Source organism: Vipera berus (genome assembly GCF_964194415.1).
Source record: "Vipera berus genome assembly, chromosome: 4".
NCBI lineage: Eukaryota > Metazoa > Chordata > Lepidosauria > Squamata > Viperidae > Vipera > Vipera berus.
In genome coordinates, this window is record NC_138206.1 from 90418371 (window position 1) to 90441153 (window position 22783).

The 22783-nt window shown below is 37.0% G+C and overlaps 1 protein-coding gene across 5 annotated transcripts in view; it reads right to left on the reverse strand.

Annotated features, from left to right (window-relative positions):
* The window catches only part of UXS1 (UDP-glucuronate decarboxylase 1), a 75069-nt gene that overhangs the window by 8142 nt on the left and 44144 nt on the right, over window positions 1-22783 (reverse strand). For 3 of the 5 annotated variants that reach the window (XM_081326737.1, XM_081326736.1, XM_081326739.1), the window contains 7 exons: window positions 20609-20669; window positions 16140-16320; window positions 13984-14088; window positions 11485-11544; window positions 5472-5593; window positions 2906-3025; window positions 1194-1237 (listed from right to left, as the gene is read on the reverse strand). In XM_081326737.1, coding sequence (XP_081182863.1) covers window positions 1194-1237; window positions 2906-3025; window positions 5472-5593; window positions 11485-11544; window positions 13984-14088; window positions 16140-16320; window positions 20609-20669 — 693 coding nt within the window. The other 2 variants (XM_081326738.1, XM_081326740.1) reach the window with 2 other exon arrangements.

Here is a 22783-nt window from a genome sequence, read left to right on the forward strand (position 1 = left end):
CTGGGTGGGATAAATTTCCCACACTGCTCCAAATAGATATTTGAATGGCTGGCCCACCACCAAAGCCTCTGCTTGGGCCAAGGTTCAACCAGCAAATATACATAATTGGAACTGATGCAGGTTTATACATACTTTGGACAGATCATTTGTTCCTGTCTATTTTTTTAATCTAAAGCGATTGTTATTTGTTTGGAAATTGTAATCAGCTTCCACTTAAAAGCAGCACCTCAGTAGGGATGCAGTGAAAGAATAAGGCCAGGATGTACAGTATGACACAGTTATTTTCAATGGTGTCCTTTTTAACATTATTAAAGATTATATTAAATAAATATAACAAATACAAAAATCTAATACATAAATAAATCAAAAAGGAAAAGAAACAAAAAGTATTTAAAAAGTGTAAATGTTATGTTTTTTTAAAAAAAGAAAACACAAGAAGAAACTTCCCCCCTTCATTCCCAACAAGTAGATTCAACATTTATAACTCATCACTGTCTCTTAAAATAGCTGTGCCAGGACTGAACTGAGGGTGTAGGTGCTCGGAAATAATTAGTCAGTGTTTTAATGGGTAGAAAATGTTGTAATTTTATGACTTTTTTAAAAAATTAAAATGACGTTAAGTTCAAGGTAGGAGCTTTTAAAAGCTGAATTTTCTAGATTTATAAGTTTGGGATTTGAACAGGGAAGATGTTAAGCCAGCAATGGCATACTTGCTGTACAACATTGTTAGATGAGTCATGATTATCGTTCTTCACATCTGAAGCCTAAACTACACGAAGATATATTTACCTAAGAGTAGACATTAAGAGCTAGATGGAGGTTCAACTTGCTAGTTGTAATGAGAAGTTCTAGAAGACATGGATCTAATTTGCAAGAATTCTTGCCTTTGAGGTGAGCACAACTAACATTCAGAATTTGTAGTTATTACTGTTTTATTTTTCTTTTAGTTTTGAGGCAGTTGGCTAGAAGAAATGTAATTATAATGCTCCATACAAATTCCTACAAATAGTTTTTAAATCTTGCTATCAAATAATGGGCCACATGAATGAAATTACTCAGGAAGTGCTGAAAAGTTATATGGCAAAACTATGGCATGCGGAAAATGCTTTCCCACAAACTCTTCTTGAAACAATTAACATTGCTAGCTAAAGACCATAAGAAGACTGAGCTGAATAGAACATAAAAATGTATACCTGACATACTGGAATGCTCTGGTTTGAGTGCCAGGCCCATATACCTGGAAGAATTAAAATTGACATAAAAATGCATAGCAAAGATACCACTTTGCAGTGATGTACAAGTACCATTCACGTATCCTCATTTGTTTGTCCTGATTTACCAAATGATTATCTGAAGTTAGATGGAGCATAATCTTATTATATACCTCTTAAGTACAGATTAATTTTTCACTAGGTTCATGGAGTGCCACCAACAGGCTTCCTGTCCAATTTATAATCCAACAGGACTATTTCATATTGATCTATTTGCTCATTTTCATGTTGATCATTTGTTCAGGTCTAGCAATTCTTACCAATTAAAAAAAAATCCATTATTTTCAACATGACATTTTTTGTTTTGTTTTTGTAAAAAAGATTCCATAGTAGATCATGCCCCAAATAATTATCAATTTCCCTTACAAATGATAAAGAAAAAATGTTGCTAAGTTGGCAAAAAATAAAACTAAGTCACCCATGCTAGCTTTTCTAACAATTTATAAAGAATTTGAATCTTCTATAAAGAATATAAATCTTTTTTTAGTGCAAGTTGAGACACTGCCTATTAAATGACTTAGCAACAATCTTGTCAGTAAGCAGATTACAAGCATTCTGCTAGTACATGGTTGTTTGCCAGAAAACAAAATATTTCAATTTTGAAATGGCTAAATCTTATGAGATTCCATTGTTCTTCAAAAGGATTTCAATACATCCTTGTCTGAAAATCTTTTAGGTTTACTTTTATATTGTAAAACTGCTTTGCTATTCTAAGATAAAAGCATTCATTGTAAATATTTAAATTGTTAAAACTCAGCAGTAGCTTTCAATGTTATTTTAAAAGGACCATTTCAATGTACTGTATTGCTTGAATTGTACCAAATGGAATTAAGAAGCAGTTTACATGTATATATTTCTCATTTCTGAACTCTAGCACTAGGTGATAAATAGATGCATGAATATCTGCTATAAGTAAACCACAAGAGATACAAGTGCTGCTAGCAAATATCAATTCAGGAACCATTTTCAGCAGAAACACTTCACATATTTGGTTGAGTAAAAGGTAAAGGTAAAGGTTCCCCCGCACATGCGTGCTAGTCGTTTCCAACTCTAGGGGCCGGTGCTCATCTCCGTTTCAAAGTCGAAGAGCCAGCGCTTGTCCGAGGACGTCTCCGTGGTCATGTGGCCGGCATGACTAGATGCCAAAGACGCAGGGAACGCTGTTACCTTCCCACCGTGGTGGTCCCTATTTTTCTACTTGCATTTTTATGTGCTTTCGAACTGCTAGGTTGGCAGAAGCTGGGACGAGTAACAGGTGCCCACTCTGCTGTGCGGCACTCGGGATTTGACCCGCCAAACCGCCGACCTTCTGATCGACAAGCTCAGCATCCTAACCCACTGAGCCACCGCGTCCCTTCTATTTGGTTGAAGACTTCCCTTGATTTCTTACCAATGAATCTTCCACAAATTAGAAACAATTTCTATAACCTTAGGAATCTTAATATTAAATGGTATTTTTGAGTACAACACAATGTGCTTACGTGATTAAATACTATACGTTAGAATGTTTCAATTTCTAGTTTTAAGATTCTTTACTAAAATATTGATTCTGTGAGATTTCACAAAATGGCAGACTTTGATGTGTCTTTGCCACACAGTCATTAAACTGAACGGACAAGAAGATGAATACATACAGTTAAGGGTTCTCCTTGAAGAGCTTGCAAGATAAAGTTACTAACAACTCTGCCATCATTCATATGCATCCGGGGGCCAAACGTATTGAAGATTCGGGCAACTCTTACTTCAACACCTTCCTGAAGGGACAAGAAAAATAGTATCTTGTAAAAAATCCTATTGAAAATGTTCATGCTGGGTTCTATCTCTTTTTGTATTTTCCAGAATAAGATATACATACAGTTGTAATGATTTCATATGGTGCAGTTCAGCTATAGATCTACTGCCCATCAACACAGTATCCTTCAAAGATCTGCTACAACTGCCCCATCATCCCAGCCAGCCTCTAAAATGGCTTAGCAATTATGAGTGTTGGAGTCCAGCATAATGGGAGTGGACAAACTGGGGAAGACTGGTTTGTAGCACAGTTGTTGAAAGAGCTCTTTATCAGAGATTCTTCTTTGGAGGGATGATATAATGATCTGTCAAGAGTATTTCTGATTAAACTAAATCAATTTTTGTTGGACTTTTGGGGACATGAAGCACTTCAAACTAGTCAACAAAACAGATACTCTTGAGGATGCCATGAACGTTTATAGATCTTGACAACAGCAGGAAATGTTGCCAAACATTATTTGTTCTCTTTATAATATTTCTAGAAGAAATGCCAGAAAGTATTAGAGTTTACATTGCCTCTTACAATGTTTGTATAGTCAGTCTGCCTTTTAGTAGCTTAGCAACTGTAGATTAGAAAATGAATTTCACCATATAGGATGAAACATAAACAACTGTTTAACTAGTTTATTCTTACTTTCACAACAACCTATCCAAAGAAAAACTCTGCTAGATGAAGTAAAATTAACTGTACACTGAAAACATTAATAAAGCTAACAATAAAGCTAAAGCTTATGTTGCTAGAGAAGGCTCTGGATGTATAGGAAAATCTGAAAAAGAAGCCCAGAGGAGACAAAATGTAGATGCTGGCCAGTTTGCTCTAGTGGTTAAGGTACCAGCCTAGAAACCAGGAGACTGTGAGTTTTAGTCCCACCTTATGCATGAAAACCATCTTGGTGACTTGGGCCAGTCACATGCTTTCAGTACAATCCACCTCACATGGCTGTTGTTATGGGACAAATAGAAGGAGGAAGAAGTATGAGATACTTTCACCGCCTTGAATTATTTATAAAAATAATAAAGGAGGGATAAAAACAAAAGAAAAAACAACAAACACAGATTTACAACAACTCAAGAAGCAATTACTGAGAGAATAGCATGCTTCAGTCCACAAACAGTTGAGTGTGACTTAATAAACAAACAAGAAACAAAAAAAAACCAGAAAACCAGAGATGAAAAACAAGATTTTTGTATTAATATATATATAAAAGAAAAGATGGGATAAACAGAAAGACTGAAGGCTGCCTTCAGCCCCCCAAAATAATTACTTATCTCACAACTGAGAGATTTTGCATTTCTCTGCAAATGCCTTAGTATTACACTAATTTCCCAAATTCTGGACTACAGGTATTCCTCAACTTAAAACTATTCATTTGGTGATCTTTCAAAGTTACAATGGCACTGAAAAAAGTGACTTATGACCATTTTTCACACTAGTGACCCTTGCAGCATCCCCATGGTCATGTGATTTACATGCAGATCCTTGACAACCGGTTCATATTTACGACGGTTACAGTGTCGTAGGATCATGTGATCCTTTTTGCAACCTTCTGACAAGCAAAGTCAACAGAGAAGCCAGATTCACTTAACAACCATGTTACTAACTTAACAATTGAAGTGATTCATTTAATAGCTAGGTAAATAGAGATCATAAATGGGACAAGAATCACTTAACTCTCTTCCTTAGCAACAGAAATTTTGGGCCCAATTGTGGTCATAAGTTGAGGATTACCTGTATTTGAATCCCAGTTCAAGTGTAATCCCAGTGCTCCTTTTTGCAACCTTCTGACAAGCAAAGTCAATGGAGAAACAAGATTCACTTAACAACACTTAAGTTAGTGCTACTAACTTAACAACTGCAGTGGTTCACTTAACAAACGTGGCAAGAAAAGTTGTAAAATGGAGCAAAACTCACTTAACAAATTTTTCACTTAGCAACATAAATTTTGGGCTCAATTGTGGTCATAAGTTGAGGACTACCTGTATAATGTTATAACTAAGAGCCAGTTTGCATAGTGGTTAGGGCAGCAGGCTAGAAGCTGGGAGACTGAATTTTAGTCCTACAGAGACACAAAGACCAGTGCTTTTTTTGTAAAACAAAAAGGTGCCGGAACTCACAAGTGTCATACAACCCACCTTGCCTACCCTATAAGGTTCCATCCAAAAAAGGTGCCAGAACTCCGTTCTGAGCGTTCTATGAGGAAAAAAGCCCTGACAAAGACAATTGGGTGACCTTGGGACAGTTCCTCTGCTTCAGTCCAAGGAAGAAGGCAATGGCAACCATTTCAGAAAAAAAACATTGCCAAGAAAACTGCAGTGCTAGTTCTGTCTGCCACCAGAAGTCAACAATGACTTGAAGGCACACTCTCTCACACACAAATGTTAATACTGTGCAAATCTTGCCCTCAATACCTGCTTCATATAGGCATAGCACATGGTTTCAGCAACTCTTTTTCCTTCATCGTAACATGCTCTAGGTCCTATAGGATTCACATGACCCCAGTAATCTTCATTTTGTGGGTGAACTTCAGGATCTTGAAAGACAAAAAAGTTTTCAATATCCAATAACAACTATCAGTATTAATATTAATTACTTTTGATAGAACATATTTAGGAAATATTTAGTGTCTCAGGCTTACTATTGGGCACAGGTTTTAGCCATTATATGAACGAATTAACGAACTGCTACATAGCCAGAGGAGAAAGAAAGCTCTTCTATGGAATCATGGAAAGCAGAGCTCAGCAAAATATTTTGTGAATGTGTTTTCTGTCTTGAAAAATTATTTTACTTATCTTTCTAGAACCATTTGTTCAATTTCCTTGAGATAAACTGTAGTTTTAGTGCACTTTTGGAGACTTAATTTCCTTGTAAGTGATCCCAGTCAACTGAGGTGTGTGTGTTTGTGCTCCACAGTATATGGGCCATTAAAAAGTTTAATAAGGAACAAATAAAACCCATTTAGAAAAAGGGCAATATGCTGATCATATAGCTCAAGCATAAAAATTGCTATTGAGCACCAGAATTTTCTACAAAGCAGTTCACAGCATTGAGATTTTGATTTTTAAAAAAGGAGAAAGAATTGCCTTAATTTATATAAAATGGAAAAAGAGCTACTGTATGCCTAAAACAGTCAATATTTCTTTCCATTTCTACTTTGATTTACTTTTGCTGGGAACTATTAAAACCAAGTAGAATTCTTTCTTCTGAGCCACACCATCATTTGATAAGAAATTAATTTATTTGCAACTGAGTTTGTTAAAAAAATGATTTGCTAATTAAAAGTTCTGCTAAAATGCTTTATTGCAGTTACTCAATTGAGAAAGGCTAAACAAACATCAATCAATACAAAAGGTCTTTTAATTATCTGCAGTGTTACAAGAACAAATTGTTCATACATACCATGGTGATAATGTATGTTTTTTATATTTTTACTTTTCTTATATTGCAGTTTTTTTATTTTATTGGCGTTTCTATATTGTTTTTAATGGTTTCTGAGCCCACCATTAAATATTTGAGATGGGAGCTATAGCCCACATATTCTGTTTACAAATTGTTTAATAGTCACATCACAGATATAGCTTAAACTGTACATTTTAAATTGCTGAATATCTGAAATCACTTCAGTTTCCATTAAACAAATTTCCAAAGAAATCAACCTGTTAGTAAGAATGAAGATTTGACTGTAGTACATATCTACAACATGGCTTAGCAAATGAAGCTTTTCAGATATAATTGGATTACAATTCTTACAACGCTCTTTACATGGGGCTTCCCTTGAAGACCACTCGGAGGCTCCAACTGGTACAGAATGCGGCCGCGAGAGTTGACTTGGGAGTTTCCCGGTACTCCCATGTTACACCTTTGCTCTGCGAGCTACATTGGTTACCAGTTGTCTTCCGGGTAAGATTCAAGGTTTTGGTTATGATCTTCAAGTCCTTACATGGCATGGGTCCGGGGTACCTCGGGGATCACCTGCTGCCGGCGTCAACTTCCCTCCGCCCTGTGCGTTCCCACAGAGAGGGCCTCCTCAGGGTGCCTCCGGTCAGGGAATGTCGACTGGTGGCCCCCAGGGGGAGGGCCTTCTCTGTGGGCGCTCTGGCTCTATGGAACCAACTGCCAGTTGAGCTCCGGATGGCATCGGACCTTCACTCCTTCCGGCGCGGTCTGAAGACCCATTTATTTGAACAAGCTGGTCTGGCCTGATGGGGGACGTTAGGGTTTTTTAATGGGTTTCTTATATTGTTATTGTTTTTATCTGGGCACTTGTTTAATTCCCTTTTAATTTTTGTATTTGCTATTTATATATGCCCCGTTCACCGCCCTGAGTCCTTCGGGAGAAGGGCAGTATACAAATTTAATAAAAGTAAAGTAAAGTAAAGTTATAGGCCTCCATTGAGATGGCCATTGGTCAAGGAATATAGGAACTGTAATCTGAACATCTTGATGGCACTAGGATGCCAAACTCAGAACAAAACAATATGCCAAGTTAAATGTAATTGAATTACAGTAACAAATAATTAAATAGTAAAGTAGTGTAACAGACCCCTTCATGGATTACTGCATTGTCGTGGTGAAGGGGCTTGTGTAATTCAATGAAGCTATGAGCTATGCAAGTAGAAAAATAGGGACCACTACGGTGGGAAGGTAACAGCGTTCCGTGCGCCTTTGGCGTCTAGTCATGCTGGCCACATGACCACGGAGACGTCCTCGTACAAGCGCTGGCTCTTCGGCTTTGAAATGTAGATGAGCACCGGCCCCTAGAGTCGGAAACGACTAGAACGCATGTGCGGGGGAACCTTTACCTTTTAGTGTAACAGACCTCTTCATGGATTACTGCCTTGTCATGGCGAAGGGGCTTGTGTAATTCAATGAAGCTATGAGCTATGCCGTGCAGGGCCACCCAAGACGGACAGGTCATAGCAGAGAGTTCTGACAAAATGTGATCCACTGGAGAAGGAAATGGCAACCCACTCCAGTATCTTTACCATGAAAACCCCATGGACAGTACCAAAAGGAAAAAAAGATATGACGCTGGAAGATGAGCCCCTCAGGTTGGAAGGCGTCCAATATGCTACTGGGGAAGAGCAGAGGGCTAGTACTAGTAGCGCCAGAAAGAATGAAGCGACTGGGCCAAAGCCGAAAAGATGCTCAGCTGTGGATGTATCTGGTGGTGAAAGAAAAGTCCAATGCTGTAAAGATTTTTTCTCCATAGGAACCTGGAATGTAAGATCCATGAATCAAGGAAAGCTGGATGTGGTCAAACAAGAGATGACAAGACTGAACATCAACATCTGAGGAATCAGCAAATTAAAATGGACAGGAATGGGTGAATTTAATTTAGATGCCCATCAGGTATACTACTGTGGGCAAGAATCCCTCATAAGAATTGGAGTATCCTTCACAGTCAATAAAAGAGTAAGAAAAGCAATACTGGGATACAATCCCCAAAATGACAGAATGATCTCAGTTCGAATCCAAGGCAAACCATTCAATATCACAGTAGTCCAGGTCTATGCCCCAACCACCGGTGCTGAAGAGGATGAAACTGACCTTATAGAACTAACACCAAAAAATGATGTGCTTATCATCATGGGGGAAAGTAGGAAGCCAAAAGATAACCGTAATAACAGGCAAGTTTGGCCTTGGAATACAAAATGAAGCAGGGCACAGGCTGATAGAATTTTGTCAAGAGAATACGATGGTCATAGCAAACACTCTTTTCCAACAACCCAAGAGACAGATCTACACATGGACATCACCAGACGGTCAACACAGAAATCAGATTGACTATATGCTGTGCAGCCAAAGATGGAGAAGCTCTATACAGTCAGTAAAAACAAGACCAGGAGCTGATTGTGGCTCAGACCATGAGCTTCTCATTGCAAAATTTAGGCTTAAACTGAAGAAAGTAGGGAAAAGCACTAGTTCAGGTATGAACTAAATCATATTCCTGACGAATATACAGTAGAGGTGACAAATAGATTTAAGGAATTAGATCTGATAGAGTGCCTGTAGAGTTTTGCAACATTGTACAAGAGGTAGCAACTAAAACCATCCCAAAGAAAAAGAAATGCAAGAAAGCAAAATGGGTGTCTGAGGAAGCTTTGCAAATAGCTGACGACAGGAGGAAAGTGAAAGGCAAGGGAGAAAAAGAAAGATACACCCAACTGAATGCAGAATTCCAGAGAATAGCTAGAAGTGATAAGAATGCCTTCTTAAATGAACAGTGCAAAGAAATAGAAGAAAACAATAGAATAGGGAGGACTAGAGATCTCTTCAAGAAAATTGGAGAGATGAAGGGAACGTTTCATGCAAAAATGGGCATGATAAAGGACCAAAATGGGAGGGACCTAACAGAGGCAGAAGAGATTAAGAAGAGGTGGCAAAATTACACAGAAGAACTATACAAGAACGAGCTTAACATCCCTGATAACCACGATGAGGTGGTCACTGACCTCGAGCCAGACATCCTAGAATGTGAAGTGAGGAAAGCTGAGCAACAACAAAGCTAGTGGAGGTGACAGTATTCCAGCTGAACTATTCAAAATCTTAAAAGACGATGCAGTAAAAGTGCTACACTCAATTTGCCAGCAAATTTGGAAAACTCAACAGTGGCCACAGGATTGGAAAAAGTCAGTTTATATTCCAATTCCAAAGAAAGCCAGTGCCAAAGAATGTTCAAACTATCGCACCATTGCACTCATTTCACATGCTAGTAAGGTTATGCTTAAAATCCTACAAGGTAGACTCCAGCAGTATGTGGATCGAGAACTACCAGAAGTACAGGCAGGATTTCAAAGAGACAGAGGAACTAGAGATCAAATTGCCAACATATGCTGGATCATGGAGAAAGCTAGGGAGTTCCAGAAAAACATCTACTTCTGTTTCATTGACTATGCTGAAGCATTTGATTGTGTGGATCACAACAAACTGTGGCAAGTTCTTAAAGAGATGGGAGTACCAGACCATTGTATTAGTCTCTTGAGAAACCTATATGTGGGTCAAGAAGCAACAGTGAGAACTGGACACGGAACCACTGATTGGTTCAAAATTGGGAAAGGAGTCCAGCAAGACTGTATACTGTTACCCTGCCTGTTTAACTTATTTGCAGAGCACATCATGAGAAAGGCAGGGCTAGATGAATCAAAAGTTGGAATTAAAATTGCCGGGAAAAATATCAACAACCTAAGATATGCCCTGTTCACCGCCCTGAGTCCTTCGGGAGAAGGGCGGTATACAAATTTAATAAAATAAATAAATAAATAAATAAATAAATAAATAAATATGCAGATGATACCACTCTAATGACAGAAAGTGAAGAAGAACTAAAGAGCCTCGTGTTGCAGGTGAAGAAGGAGAGTGCAAAAGTTGGGTTGAAACTAAACATTAAGAAAACCAAGATCATGACATCTGGCCCTCTCAATTCCTGGCAAATAGATGGGGAAGAAATGGAGGTAGTGACAGATTTTATTTTCCTGGGCTCCAAGACCACCGCAGACAGGGACTGCAGCCAAGAAATTAAAAGACGCTTGCTCCTGGGGAGGAAAGCCATGGCAAATCTAGACAGTACACTAAAAAGCAGAGACATCACCCTGTCAACAAAAGTGCTTATAGTCAAGGCTATGGTCTTCCCAGTTGCAATGTATGGCTGAGAAAGTTGGACCATAAAAAAGGCTGAGCGCCAAAGAATTGAGGCCTTTGAACTATGGTGCTGGAGAAGACTCCTGCGAGTCCCTTGGACTGCAAGGCGATCAAACCGGTCAGTCCTAGAGGAGATCGACCCTGACTGCTGGTTAGAAGGCCAGATCCTGAAGCTAAAACTCAAATACTTTGGCCACCTAATGAGAAGGAAGGACTCGCTGGAGAAGAGCCTAATGCTGGGAAAGGTTGAGGGCAAGAGAAGAAGGGGACGACAGAGAATGAGGTGGCTGGATGGAGTCATTGAAGCAGTAGGTGTGAGCCTAAATGGACTCCATAAGATGGTAGAGGACAGGAAGGCCTGAAGGAACGTTGCCCATGGGGTCGCGCTGGTCGGACACGCCTTTGCAACTAACAACAACAGTGTAACAGAAAATATGATTTGTCAGTCATCACCATATAGCCAATTATCTATGGATCTTCATAACCATACAGCCAATTATCTATGGAAAGATAGTTTGATCTAGTGGTTAAGGCACCAGGCTCGAAATCAAGTTCCACCTTAGTCATGAAAGCCGGCTGGGTAACCTTGGGCCAGTCACATCCCTTCAAGCCAACCCACCTCATAGGATTGTGGGGAAAATAGGAGGAAGAATGGGTTTTGGATATGTTTGATGGCAGGACAAACAAATTGTTAAAACTTTAAATAGAAGACAAGTGAGGTGGGGGAAAACAATTTAATAAAGCCTTTATGAAGTGGGACTTCCCAGATCAGTCACTTCTTACCTCCATACACTTCAGAAGTGGATGCAAGGAGAAGACGGGCTCCAACACGTTTTGCTAAACCTTAACAAAAAGAGGATATATTTTTTAAAAAGAGGAGACATGTCTTTCTTTCACTCCAACCAACCCTGAAGTAAAATAATACACATCAGCACTTCTTTCAGGACAGAGCTCCAGAACAAATGCAGACTTGTGATTCGAGAAGTATTTAACTATGCCAAGAAAATCTGTACCAGTTTTAAGAGTACAACAGCATGTAGCCAGGTAATATTGTTTATTACTTCTTTGCTGTGAAGGTTCATTATATTATTAGCACAGGGGGTTAACATGATTTATAATCTGGAATTTATTATATTTGTGGAAGGTGCCACACATCCTTCTACCCCTTTGGTTCTAGCCTCTGTGAAAGGACTGCAAATATAATATAATAATAATCAAAATGTAATAAAATGAATGAGTGAGTGAGTGAATGAGTGAGTGAATGAATGAATGATCTGGGGTGAAGATGAAAAGTTTATTCTTATCCTGCCATTAAAAAATCAAAAACATCAAGGCTGAAGGCTACAAAACAAAGGATATAAGAATCTATTATGATGGCTTTAACCATATTTGTGTATACACGTGAATAATCCAGCTATAATTACTTAATAGTGTTTCTCAATCTTGGTCACTTGAAGATGGAGGTCTTCAACTCCCAGAATTCCCCAGCAGCAAAACAAAGCTAGCTAGGGAATTCTGGGAGTTGAAATCCACCCATCTTCAAGTGATTAAGGTTGAGAAACACTGACTTAATACTTAACAGAGTAAACAACATTTTAAGACAGGGAATATCAACTTGGAGTCTGGGAATACCAAAACATTCCCAGGCATGTCTACAAAAATCCTCTAGGCTCCCTATACCATCTGTTTTTTTAATTATTATTTGAATTAAAACCCCTATATTGCTGCAAACAAAAATTTAGTTTTTGTTTTTGTTTTAAAATGTTTTGTTTTAATTTTAGTGTGTGTGTGTATATATATAAATATTTATATTGCATTGAATTGTAAGCTGCCCAGAATCGTTAATTGACATGGGCGGCTACAGAAACTACAGAAACTGAATAAATAAATAAAATAAATAAATAAAAGTAGCCATCCTACTGATTTGCAAGAGTGATTCTTCAGCAGTACAATGGTCCCACTGGGATGGCTGAGAGGAATCTGGGGGCCAATCTGGCAAATGACCTTTTATGAGTGGCCATGTCCTCAATTGCATCATTTTTCTACCTAGGCAAGGCTCCTATTGCAACTACTGATAGAACTTCAAATGTGACCCCGGCTACATCTGTTTCAATTGCATTGCACAATTTTATTCTAAATAAAAAGATTCAGATTTATTTCTTAAAGATTCAGATTTATGTCTTACATCTAGGAATATTATTGGTGAATATTCTATTCTATTCTATTCTGAATGTTATTTTCTATTTCTGAGGCCAATACTTAGTGATTTGCCTTGAACATTTTATCATAAAACTGTCCTGTTACTGTTCACTATTAAATATTCTTTGCTATCTGAGCCAAAACAATGGTGCAGAATCTGTTATTCACCAGATTTGCGAATCCCTTTTCCCACTGCACTCTGCAGGAACTTTCAATGATTAGCATGGGCTGAATTGCCTTGGTATTATAGTACATTCTTTGGTAACAACTTCAAAACTAAATTTCTCAATGGAATGGAAATAATTTGAAATTGTATTAGACATGAATATATTTTTACATTCTCTATTAAGAATAATCTCTTGGCAATTCAGCCACTGTAAAAGGGCTACTTCAATCACCATGCTGGCACATATAAGCTCAACATGCCCTTTTCTGTTGGGTCTGCATACACACATGCATACACACCATTCACACTGCTAAGACACGTTGGGCAATTGACAGCTGAAGGCCCCTTTTGTGCCAACTCTGGAGTCCATGTTAATCATGATTGTTGAAAACTGACAACACAATTCATGCCAAATCCTCTGTAATACATAAAAGAAACTGCTTTAAACTCTCACCCTGTCTATATGGATAATGTGTCTTTGTACACTATAGGGCCTTCAACTTTATTCAACATTGTAAATGGGGACTGTGGCAACCAAGAATTTACTGCTGAATGAGCCACATGCTCAGTTTTTTATACAAATAATTAAAGTAAAATTCTCGCTTATTAGGCAAGCTGCATTCCCTTCCATAAGTGGATTGTCAACTCTACCTGCAAGTTGAATTTCTGAACAAATACATGCAATGTGACAGATATCAGCATGCTGCTTGCCTGTTGCAAAACCATATTTTGCCTTAGTATGTTGTGTGAACTGCTAAGTTCAGCTCAGAACTTCTTGTTAGCATTTCAGGAGATCAATCTGCAACAATACATCAATTACAGAGAGACACGCTAATGGAAAAATTGAATGAGAATGCTGGGTTTTATCCTTCCTAGGTAAACATGAAAATAATGTTGCACTTAAATTTTATACTCACCTAACATATTTAATGTTCCAATTGTGTTTGTCTTTAATGTCTTTATGGGATTATACATATAATTTGGAGGAGAAGCTGGAGAGGCTAAGTGATAAATCTGGTCCACTATGGAAAAAAGGGGAGGGAGGGAGGGAGAGAGAGAGAGAGAGAGAGAGAGAGGGAGGGAGGGAGGGAGGGAGGGAGGGAGAGAGAGAATATTTATTTTACATTAAATGAATAAAAAAATTCTGAGGTTCAACAAAACTATATTACTTTTTAGCTTGTATTAGATACATGCATGTCAAAGCCCATTTATTATTACAAGATGTTCTTGTAATCAATATCCTAAAAGAATAAGAATTAGAGTGCAAGTTACATATCTCAGAATTATGGGTTAATTCACAGCCTCTGCTCTATACGGTAGTATTGGGTAACCAAGTCTGAAACAAGGGAACTTATTTTGCTGAAGAGCAGAACATCAAAGATACTATGGAAAATTCAAGCCCCCATCCAGTCTATTATCAGATGATTAATTTGCACAGGTGAGAGCTATTTTTCAACTGCAAGATCTTCTATATTAGGTTACATGAACATGTAGGCAAGATACATCTTGAGAAAGCAGATTGAAATAGGTAGCCAGAAAAAGCACTTGAGAACATGAAGAGGTCATTTCCACAGCAGCTATAATAAGACAACCAGCTCTGCCAGGTAGTCAGTTCTTTAAGTCCTCATGCAGTCACAGACTGCTTGGAACTGGGGACCTTCCTCAAAAATCAGAAAATAGGCATGCATAGCTGAAGTATGCACTTTAGCAAGCCAAAGGAAGGCCTCCACCACTCAGAAGAAGCACCAGGAGCTTTAGAAAGAAATTATATATGCTAGAGACAAGAACCAGAAATAGAAAAAAGAATATAATAATTATGAAATGCAAACTATGAATACAGTAAATTAAATAGCTGGTGATTAAAGCTAGGAAAATGCCCTTTGCACACTACCCAGCTAAAAAAAGCAAAGTAATTCTTCAAGTCCTGTGTCATTATTTCCCAATGAATGATTCAAACTTTTTATAAAACATTCACTATGCTAACAGGTTCCTTATGAATTTCTTTCCAAAAGTCACTTGGATGAATATATTTTTTGCCTACATTTTGGTATGCCAATTCAAGAATTAATCTTTTACAATCAGTGGTGACTTCTACACCTATATTTTCATTTTATTATAGATCAATGGAGAAGATACTTTGTACTATGAAGATATTGCACTTTGCACCATGAAATAGCTGATTCTGTAAGCAAAATATCATAGAATAAACCTGCAGATGATCTCAGGTAAAGGGGATCGAATCAGATGGAAAATATATTAAGCCGAGGAGTAACATTCTCACTGAAAAGCCTTGTTCCCATTCTTCATCATTAAAAGTGTAATGATGCTCTTTCTTCCCTTTTTTAGGATACTTAAAGCTTTCCTCGATACTAAAAACCAGAACCAGGCATTCCAGGATAGCATCTCCATGTGATTTTAAATCACACTGAAGAAAGGGAGCATTGTATCTCCTTATTCTTCAGATGCATCCATAGTGGAGGGCAAATTCCCTACTTGCTATGATCAATATCATATTGACTCCAATTTGGATAAAATTTAGAAAACTTGGAGATTTGTGCAGTTTAAAACCAAGGCATCCTAATTTGGCAAGTTCTCTAGTTATATTAAACATATGCTGGTATAAATAGGAGAAAATGCAATCCACCATATCAGTTCTCTAGGAATTTCATCACTTCCAGTGACAATTGCCCGTTCAAGCCAGTATATACTGTACAGCTCTCCATGCATGGGTGAACTCAACAGTATGTAAAACATATCAGATTTAAAATATTTCAAGCTATGAAAATGTATGTAATGTTCAGAACAGGATCACACACCTACAATAAGATCAAAACAACCTGTTTTAGTTTCGAAAGAAGAGAATCAAGCCTCTAATTTTAAGTCAAATACCACAACAATCACTCAGGGTACACCATACTGTGTAAGAATTATGGAAAATGAGATTTAACAGACCTTGAGGATATCAGGTAGAAGAAGCTATTGCAGAGACATTCCAACCACACAGGGAAAGCACTTCAAAGACAAGAATGGTTCTTTAGTGCCGTAACCAGCATGTATGTCTCAGGATACTCACCTTCAATGTACAGGGGCTCTACGACATCATGATTAATCAGTTCAAAGTTCTCATGGCCAATCCAGTGTTCCACGTTTCTTTTCCTGCCCGTAAAGAAGTTGTCCACAACTGTAACTTCATGGCCATCCATCATTAGTTTGTCAGTAAGATGAGAACCCACAAACCCTGCTCCTCCAGTTATCTGCATTAGGACAGTTTGCATATAAATGTTTCTTCTATTTTAAATGAAAATACCAGAGAAAAAAGTCCACAAACATTACATAAAAGAACAACAGCACTCAGAATTCTTTTAGCATCTTGGCTGAAAAGGCACATACAAGATTTTCATTCAGATCAATCAAACAAACCAAAGGTATTAATGTTTACAATCTTATCTCACCAAAGAAATTTCCCTTTAGTTTAGCAAAGAAGTGAAGTAAGTTATAGGGAAAGAAGTAGGAATTTAGGGCCCAAATTAATATATTCGCACGTTGTGTAGGATATATTTTGTACATGTTGAGAACATTCTTTTTAATCCAACAGAGGATTTTGCCACCTTAACATGCAAGCTTTCATGAGGATGTGGAGGCTAACAGAACAGAAGAGGAATGCAGACACAGATCGTTCAGAGTAGAATTATAATACAGACAGGAGGTCTAATGCTGTTGCATTACCATCTTCATTAAGAGGCCTCTTCCCATAGTTATTATTTCACTATTAAATAAAGGAATTAAGCAGAACTACATTTTGAGCAAAAGCCCATTTTCTCATGGTTTTCCTTAAGCCTTTTCATCAATTTTGCACAGATAATGGAGAAAAACTATAGGTCATCTAGTTTTTCATAGAAATACAAAGATCTTTAGCTGTGCCATGTAGAAGTCCTAATTACCCACAACATTCCAAAGACCATAGAAAATAACTGTGCACTGTTGAACTGTGAAGAAAACAAATGGGCTTCAGTTTAATATGACAATTTCCTAAGGGTCAACTGTATAAGAGCCAATTTTTAGTATTCAACCAAGACAAGCTACAGAGCAACTGTGAAACTAAAGTGACTGCAGATATTCCAAATAACTAATAGTGGATGACTTCTCATAATGGGAAGAGTAAAAAATCTTGAATATATGCTAACTTGGCTATTCATTCTTTAATTACTGTCTTTACAATTATAAAATGCATTGAAAGGGGATAGAAAATTACATGTGGAGTAAAAGAAGAATATTTTTCTACTTGAATTTGATAAGTCAGCCCATTTAAAAATTATAATTCTCCATTATTTAATATTATTTAGCTAAAATAGCTGATAAAGTGAACAAAAGAAATACAAATATTACAAATATTCTCCGTCAAAGTGAACAAAGGAAAAAAACCCATAACAATCTATTAAGGATTATAACAATCTGTTTTATTATTTTAGATTATGTTTAAAGTTTAGTGTGTCTACACAATACAAGCAATTAATAGCAATGTTTACAACTAAATACATGCTCCTAGTGCAGTGCAACAATTACTTACTCCAGCAAATATCTCCAACCTGGTGCCCTCCAAATAGAATGAGAATTCTCAGCATCATGACAACCTCAAGGGTTTGCAGGCTTCCAAAAAGCATTGTAGCATATGCCACAAATTGTTCCAGTTAGCAATACTCTACTGTGCAAGTGAAATTCTATTTGCTACTCATATGATCCAAGTCATTAATCACTGACCCACAATGTTGAAAAATTTGACAGTAGGAAAAATGTTCTTCAAAGTAACTTCTGGATAAAAAGTTCCACCTTTTTGACCTTTACTATGAAAGTTGCTGTAGCACCTGAGCCACTAGAAGACAGTTCAATCTTTAATGTGGTTTAAAGCAGGGCTACATCCTGAACTAAATAGATGCCATATTAGAAGTGTTCATAAAACTGAGAACAGCATTTTTTAATATAATCATACCTCAAAGAGATACTAAATTTCTAGTAGATTTGTGGGGGAAGAACATGCAACATAAAATTATTAAAGGGACTAAGAGTTTGTCCACTCTATCTGATTTGGTAGGACAGGTAGATTGTCCTTAGAGAAAATAAAATGCTTCTCAAAATGATACATCAGCCTACCTTGGTGCCAGAGAGACTGACATCAACACATTTTTGCCCAATATTTCAATAACCATAAAATGAACCATAAACTATTAACTAAATTCATCTGTATAAGTGTTCCTTAACAAGTTGCTTAATGATTATTTAAAGTTATAACAGACACTCTCCAAAAGGTATTTATGACCCGTCTTCAAAGTTATGAATGCTATACTCTCCCCTGGAGTCTTATGATCACATTTGCGGCATTTGGCAACTGGCTCACATTTAGGACTGTGGTCCTACGGTCACATAACTGCAATTTGTGACATTTTTTGATGGATTTCAGTGATTTTTGCAAAAAAACACTCATTTGGGGAAATGACCACGTTGTTCAGTTAATGACAGCAGTGACTCATCATAAAAACAGTCATAAAATTGAGGGAGACATGTGTTGACCTGCTGAACCGCTACAATGACTTAGGGTGGAAATTCCATTTTCTTTCTACAGCTTTCATGTATTATTTAGAACTGATATTTCTTTTTAGAGTTTCTAGAACAATCCTATTGCTCACTTTTAAAATTGAACAAGAGTTTGGGTCTCTTGACTAAGCAAAATCTCCTCATTTAACACATTCTTTGGTCTACAAAATGAACTATCTTAGCACTCTCCTGTTCTTTTTAAATACAGGACTGTGTAAGCATATACAAAAATGGGATTAGGAAATATTCTTTAGGAGATTCTGTATAAATATAGAAGCATTGACTTGCACAATTTGAAACCTATTCCATTTTACCTGCTACTTCCTTTGTATCAGATAGTATGAGAATCATACATGTGTTTGTCATCTGATGTATATCTTATATCTAAGCATATATTTGAACACCACCACAAATGTCTGCATTAACACAATATGATCAATGAAGGAAAGCATTTACACAACTTCCTTTAGGATTTAAATTATGAAAGTAATTATTTTTTGTGAGTAGAGCCTGAAAATACAAAACAATAGGAAACTCTGCACTTTTATTTCTGCATAATTATTTCACTGAACTTTGAAAACTGATATTAGGTGTGTATGAAACATTAAAAAGATTTGTATCATACTGGAGATGCAATTTGATTCACCACAACAAAGCTGTTCCCATCAACAGGAACTACTTTGGGTCAGCCCTTCTCCCCACGGACAAGATGAAGGCTTCTGGAACAGGTCACTAATTCAGTTGGCACTGAAGTGGTACTGAAAAGGTACCTGATTGGGTAGCTTTGGAACATGCTGAGGACTGCCCACAGGGTATCCTGAAGGCCTGAAAGCATTTCAGCCAGCACTGTGGAAAGATGCTGAGAGGCGTTTCTAAGCAGCGAGGGATGAAACAAAGTAAAGGCTCTTTTGATTAAGGGCCACATTCCATTGTAACATAGGTTTAAAGAGTGCTTAGCTAGAGCCTTTGTCAAATTTTGGAGGGAAATTATTTTATGCAAATTACCATGAGTGATCTAAAGCAACTGGCATAGTCACAGAAATGAGGTTAATATTTTCCATCGAAAAAGAAAATACTAGAAATGGTTCCAGAAAGTCTTAATCTTGCATCATTGATAGTAATCATGTATTACTTCTGTATAATTTACTTTTAAGCTAACATAAATAATATTGTCTGATTTTTTTAAACAATTGTGTTAGTGGCCACATTAAAAATATGCTGGAATGCATGTGAAGTTCCTCACTTACATGGTTCACCAGTAATTTGAAAAGCTACTGCTCCAGAATATAGAAGGATCTCATTAGATGCATCACACGAGACATTGCTCCAATGGATATAATCACACTGCATTATTCATTGAGAGACTCAATGAGATTAAAAGTATCACTTCTCCAAATACCAAGTTCAAGCCTGTTATCTTTGTTTTTGCATTTTAATACAGAAATTCGCATGTCTTATGACTAATCCTTTATGGGATTTTTATTTATGATCACTTTCTCTTTTAAGATTACAAAGAGTAGCTTCTAAGGGGTTCTTAACTGCCTGGAATATGAACCGAAGCATAGCTCAATCAATCCCCCTTTTTGACAATATTAATCAGAGAATAATCTCTATACATTTTTTCTTCTCTGTACTGGGCAAACCCTAGAAATTGTGGAAGCAGTTAGTTAACTTGCATTTGATTGGTAACAGCGCTGGGGCTCAGTGGGGCAGCCTGTGGGATGCTCAATCAAGGAACCAAATAGAAATAAACAGTTGCTGATTCCACCACCAAACTGCCTTAGACATGCAAGCCTGCATAGTCCCAACAAAAGATTGACTTGGATCCCCACACAATTTTTCACAAAGTAAGGTATTTCCTTTTCAGTTTGGACCCCCTTCCAGCTTTGTTTTTATTAATTTTATGCAAAAACTGAGACTAACCGATTAGCCTCAAACAAATGTTGAACTTACCAAAATTCTTTTACGATCCTTTTCGGATAAGAACTTCACTGGTGGGTACTTTTGAGTAAAACTATGAAGCATTTCAAAATAGAAACATTGAAGCAACACATCAGTAAAGGTTGTAAGCATTGTTAGGTTCATTAAATATTAGTTTTTCTCAACTCCTTGATTCCTGCCCTTCATGGATTTTTTTTAAAAAAATCTGGATTATGAAATCTTTTATTTCAGAATGGTTAATGAAGTATTTAATAGGAGGAATTATAGTTAATCGTCCCCAAAATTGTTTCTGATGTCTAATGGTTCAAAATATCAGTGAAAATATGTACAGGAAGACTGTTACAAATACTCGCCACAACAAAAGAAATCTGCCTCCAAGTAACTGTGGAATTTCACAAGAGAGAAAAAGTTAATACTTCCTTCATTGTTTGACAGAGTCACTGGTTCTCTTCCCACACCCTGCTAGTGTTTACTTATTTCGTTTTAAGAGATTTCTAGGCCACTCCAATCTAATATTCTTCTATATCCGAAGATCTATTTTAATGCAACAGTTTCTTACAATTAAATAGGATTTCTTTGCGATGGATCCCTCTGTTCTGTTCTTACTACAGAAAGGTATGAACTGTTCATTAACATTAATTCTTTGACTTGTTCCATTGTGGACAGGGAAAAGAAACCTGGTTCTAGCCTTCCACTCATACAGGTAGTCCTCAACTTACGACCACAATTGAGCCTAACATTTCTACGGCTAAGCGATTTGTTAAGTGAATTTTGCCTCATTTTGCTAACTTTCTTGCCACAGCTGTTAAATGAATCACTGCAGTTGTTAAGTTAGTAACATGGTTGTCAAGTGAATCTGACTTCCCCATTGACTTTGCTTGTCAGAAGACCATAAAATGGGATCACATGACCACGGGCACTGCAATCATTATAAATATGAACCAGCTGCCAAGCATCCAAATTTTGATAATGTGACTATGGGGAAACTGCAACAGTCGTAAGCATGAAAAATGGTCACAGGTCACTTTTTTCAGTGCAGTTGTACCTTCAAATGGTCACTGAACAAACTGTTGTAAGTTGAGGACCTCCTGTACTTCTGCCATCCAAACATTTAATATATCCTTGCTTTGTTGTAGAGTATAGAATAATAAGATAATACATTTACAACACATATGGAAAGTCATTTATCAATATACTGGGGAAAATATTTAAAGCTTCTTATTAGCTCTGCAGCTCAAGAGTTATGTTTGGAAAGAAAACAGACGTGATGTTCTGAATAATATTCTGACAGACCGGAACATCATTAGGGACTATTTAGAAATTGCATTTTTAGAAAGAAGCAATTCAAGTAATATAAATTAGGTACCATTTAGAAGGCATCTCTCCAAGAAGGTGTTGAGAATATTATGTCTGAATTATTCTAAGACTGGAGCAGGGAGATTTTCTATCCATTTATACTAATAGACACTATTGATTCCAGCATGAGTAAAAATTACCAGCACAGTGTCATGCATTAACTTTGAAATGGAGGGAGAGAACAGATAGCAAAAGATCGTACTTCATTTTCAGATCTGAAATATCCCTCTGCAACTCTGCCTACTAAATACTTACTGAGATACCAATTTGGTTTTTCAAAATAGGGGACAATTTTTAAAATTCTGCAACAGCTATCTTATATAATACACTTGATAATCATTGCTTGAAATGTTAGATAATATTTGTTTACAATGCATTTTTCATTTGCAGTTTCTATCTTTCTTAGTGGATGAAAAGAAATAAATGCTGGTTTGGTATAAAAATGCACCAGCAGTTTACAATAATACATGTTTCTACATGTTATCATAAATACAAACATGCAGTTACCAAAAAATGTTAATAGTTTTTAGTATTTAATTTACAGTAATACTTAAATTGTGATTTCCACATTAATTTAAGTTCAGAATTAAAATAACTGGTCATGCAGCCAAAATATGTCTAAAGAAAACAAGATTTTTTAAAAATATTTAGAATCTAATATCGAAGCCTCCATTTATAATTCAGCATTCAATTTGGAATAGATACCTTACAACAGGGGTGTCAAACTCAATTTCATTGAGGGCCGCATCAGCATTGCGGTTGCCCTCAAGGGGCCGGGTGGGAGTGGCCTGGGTGGGAGTGGCCTACTGGGTGGGCATGGCTAGAGTGCGT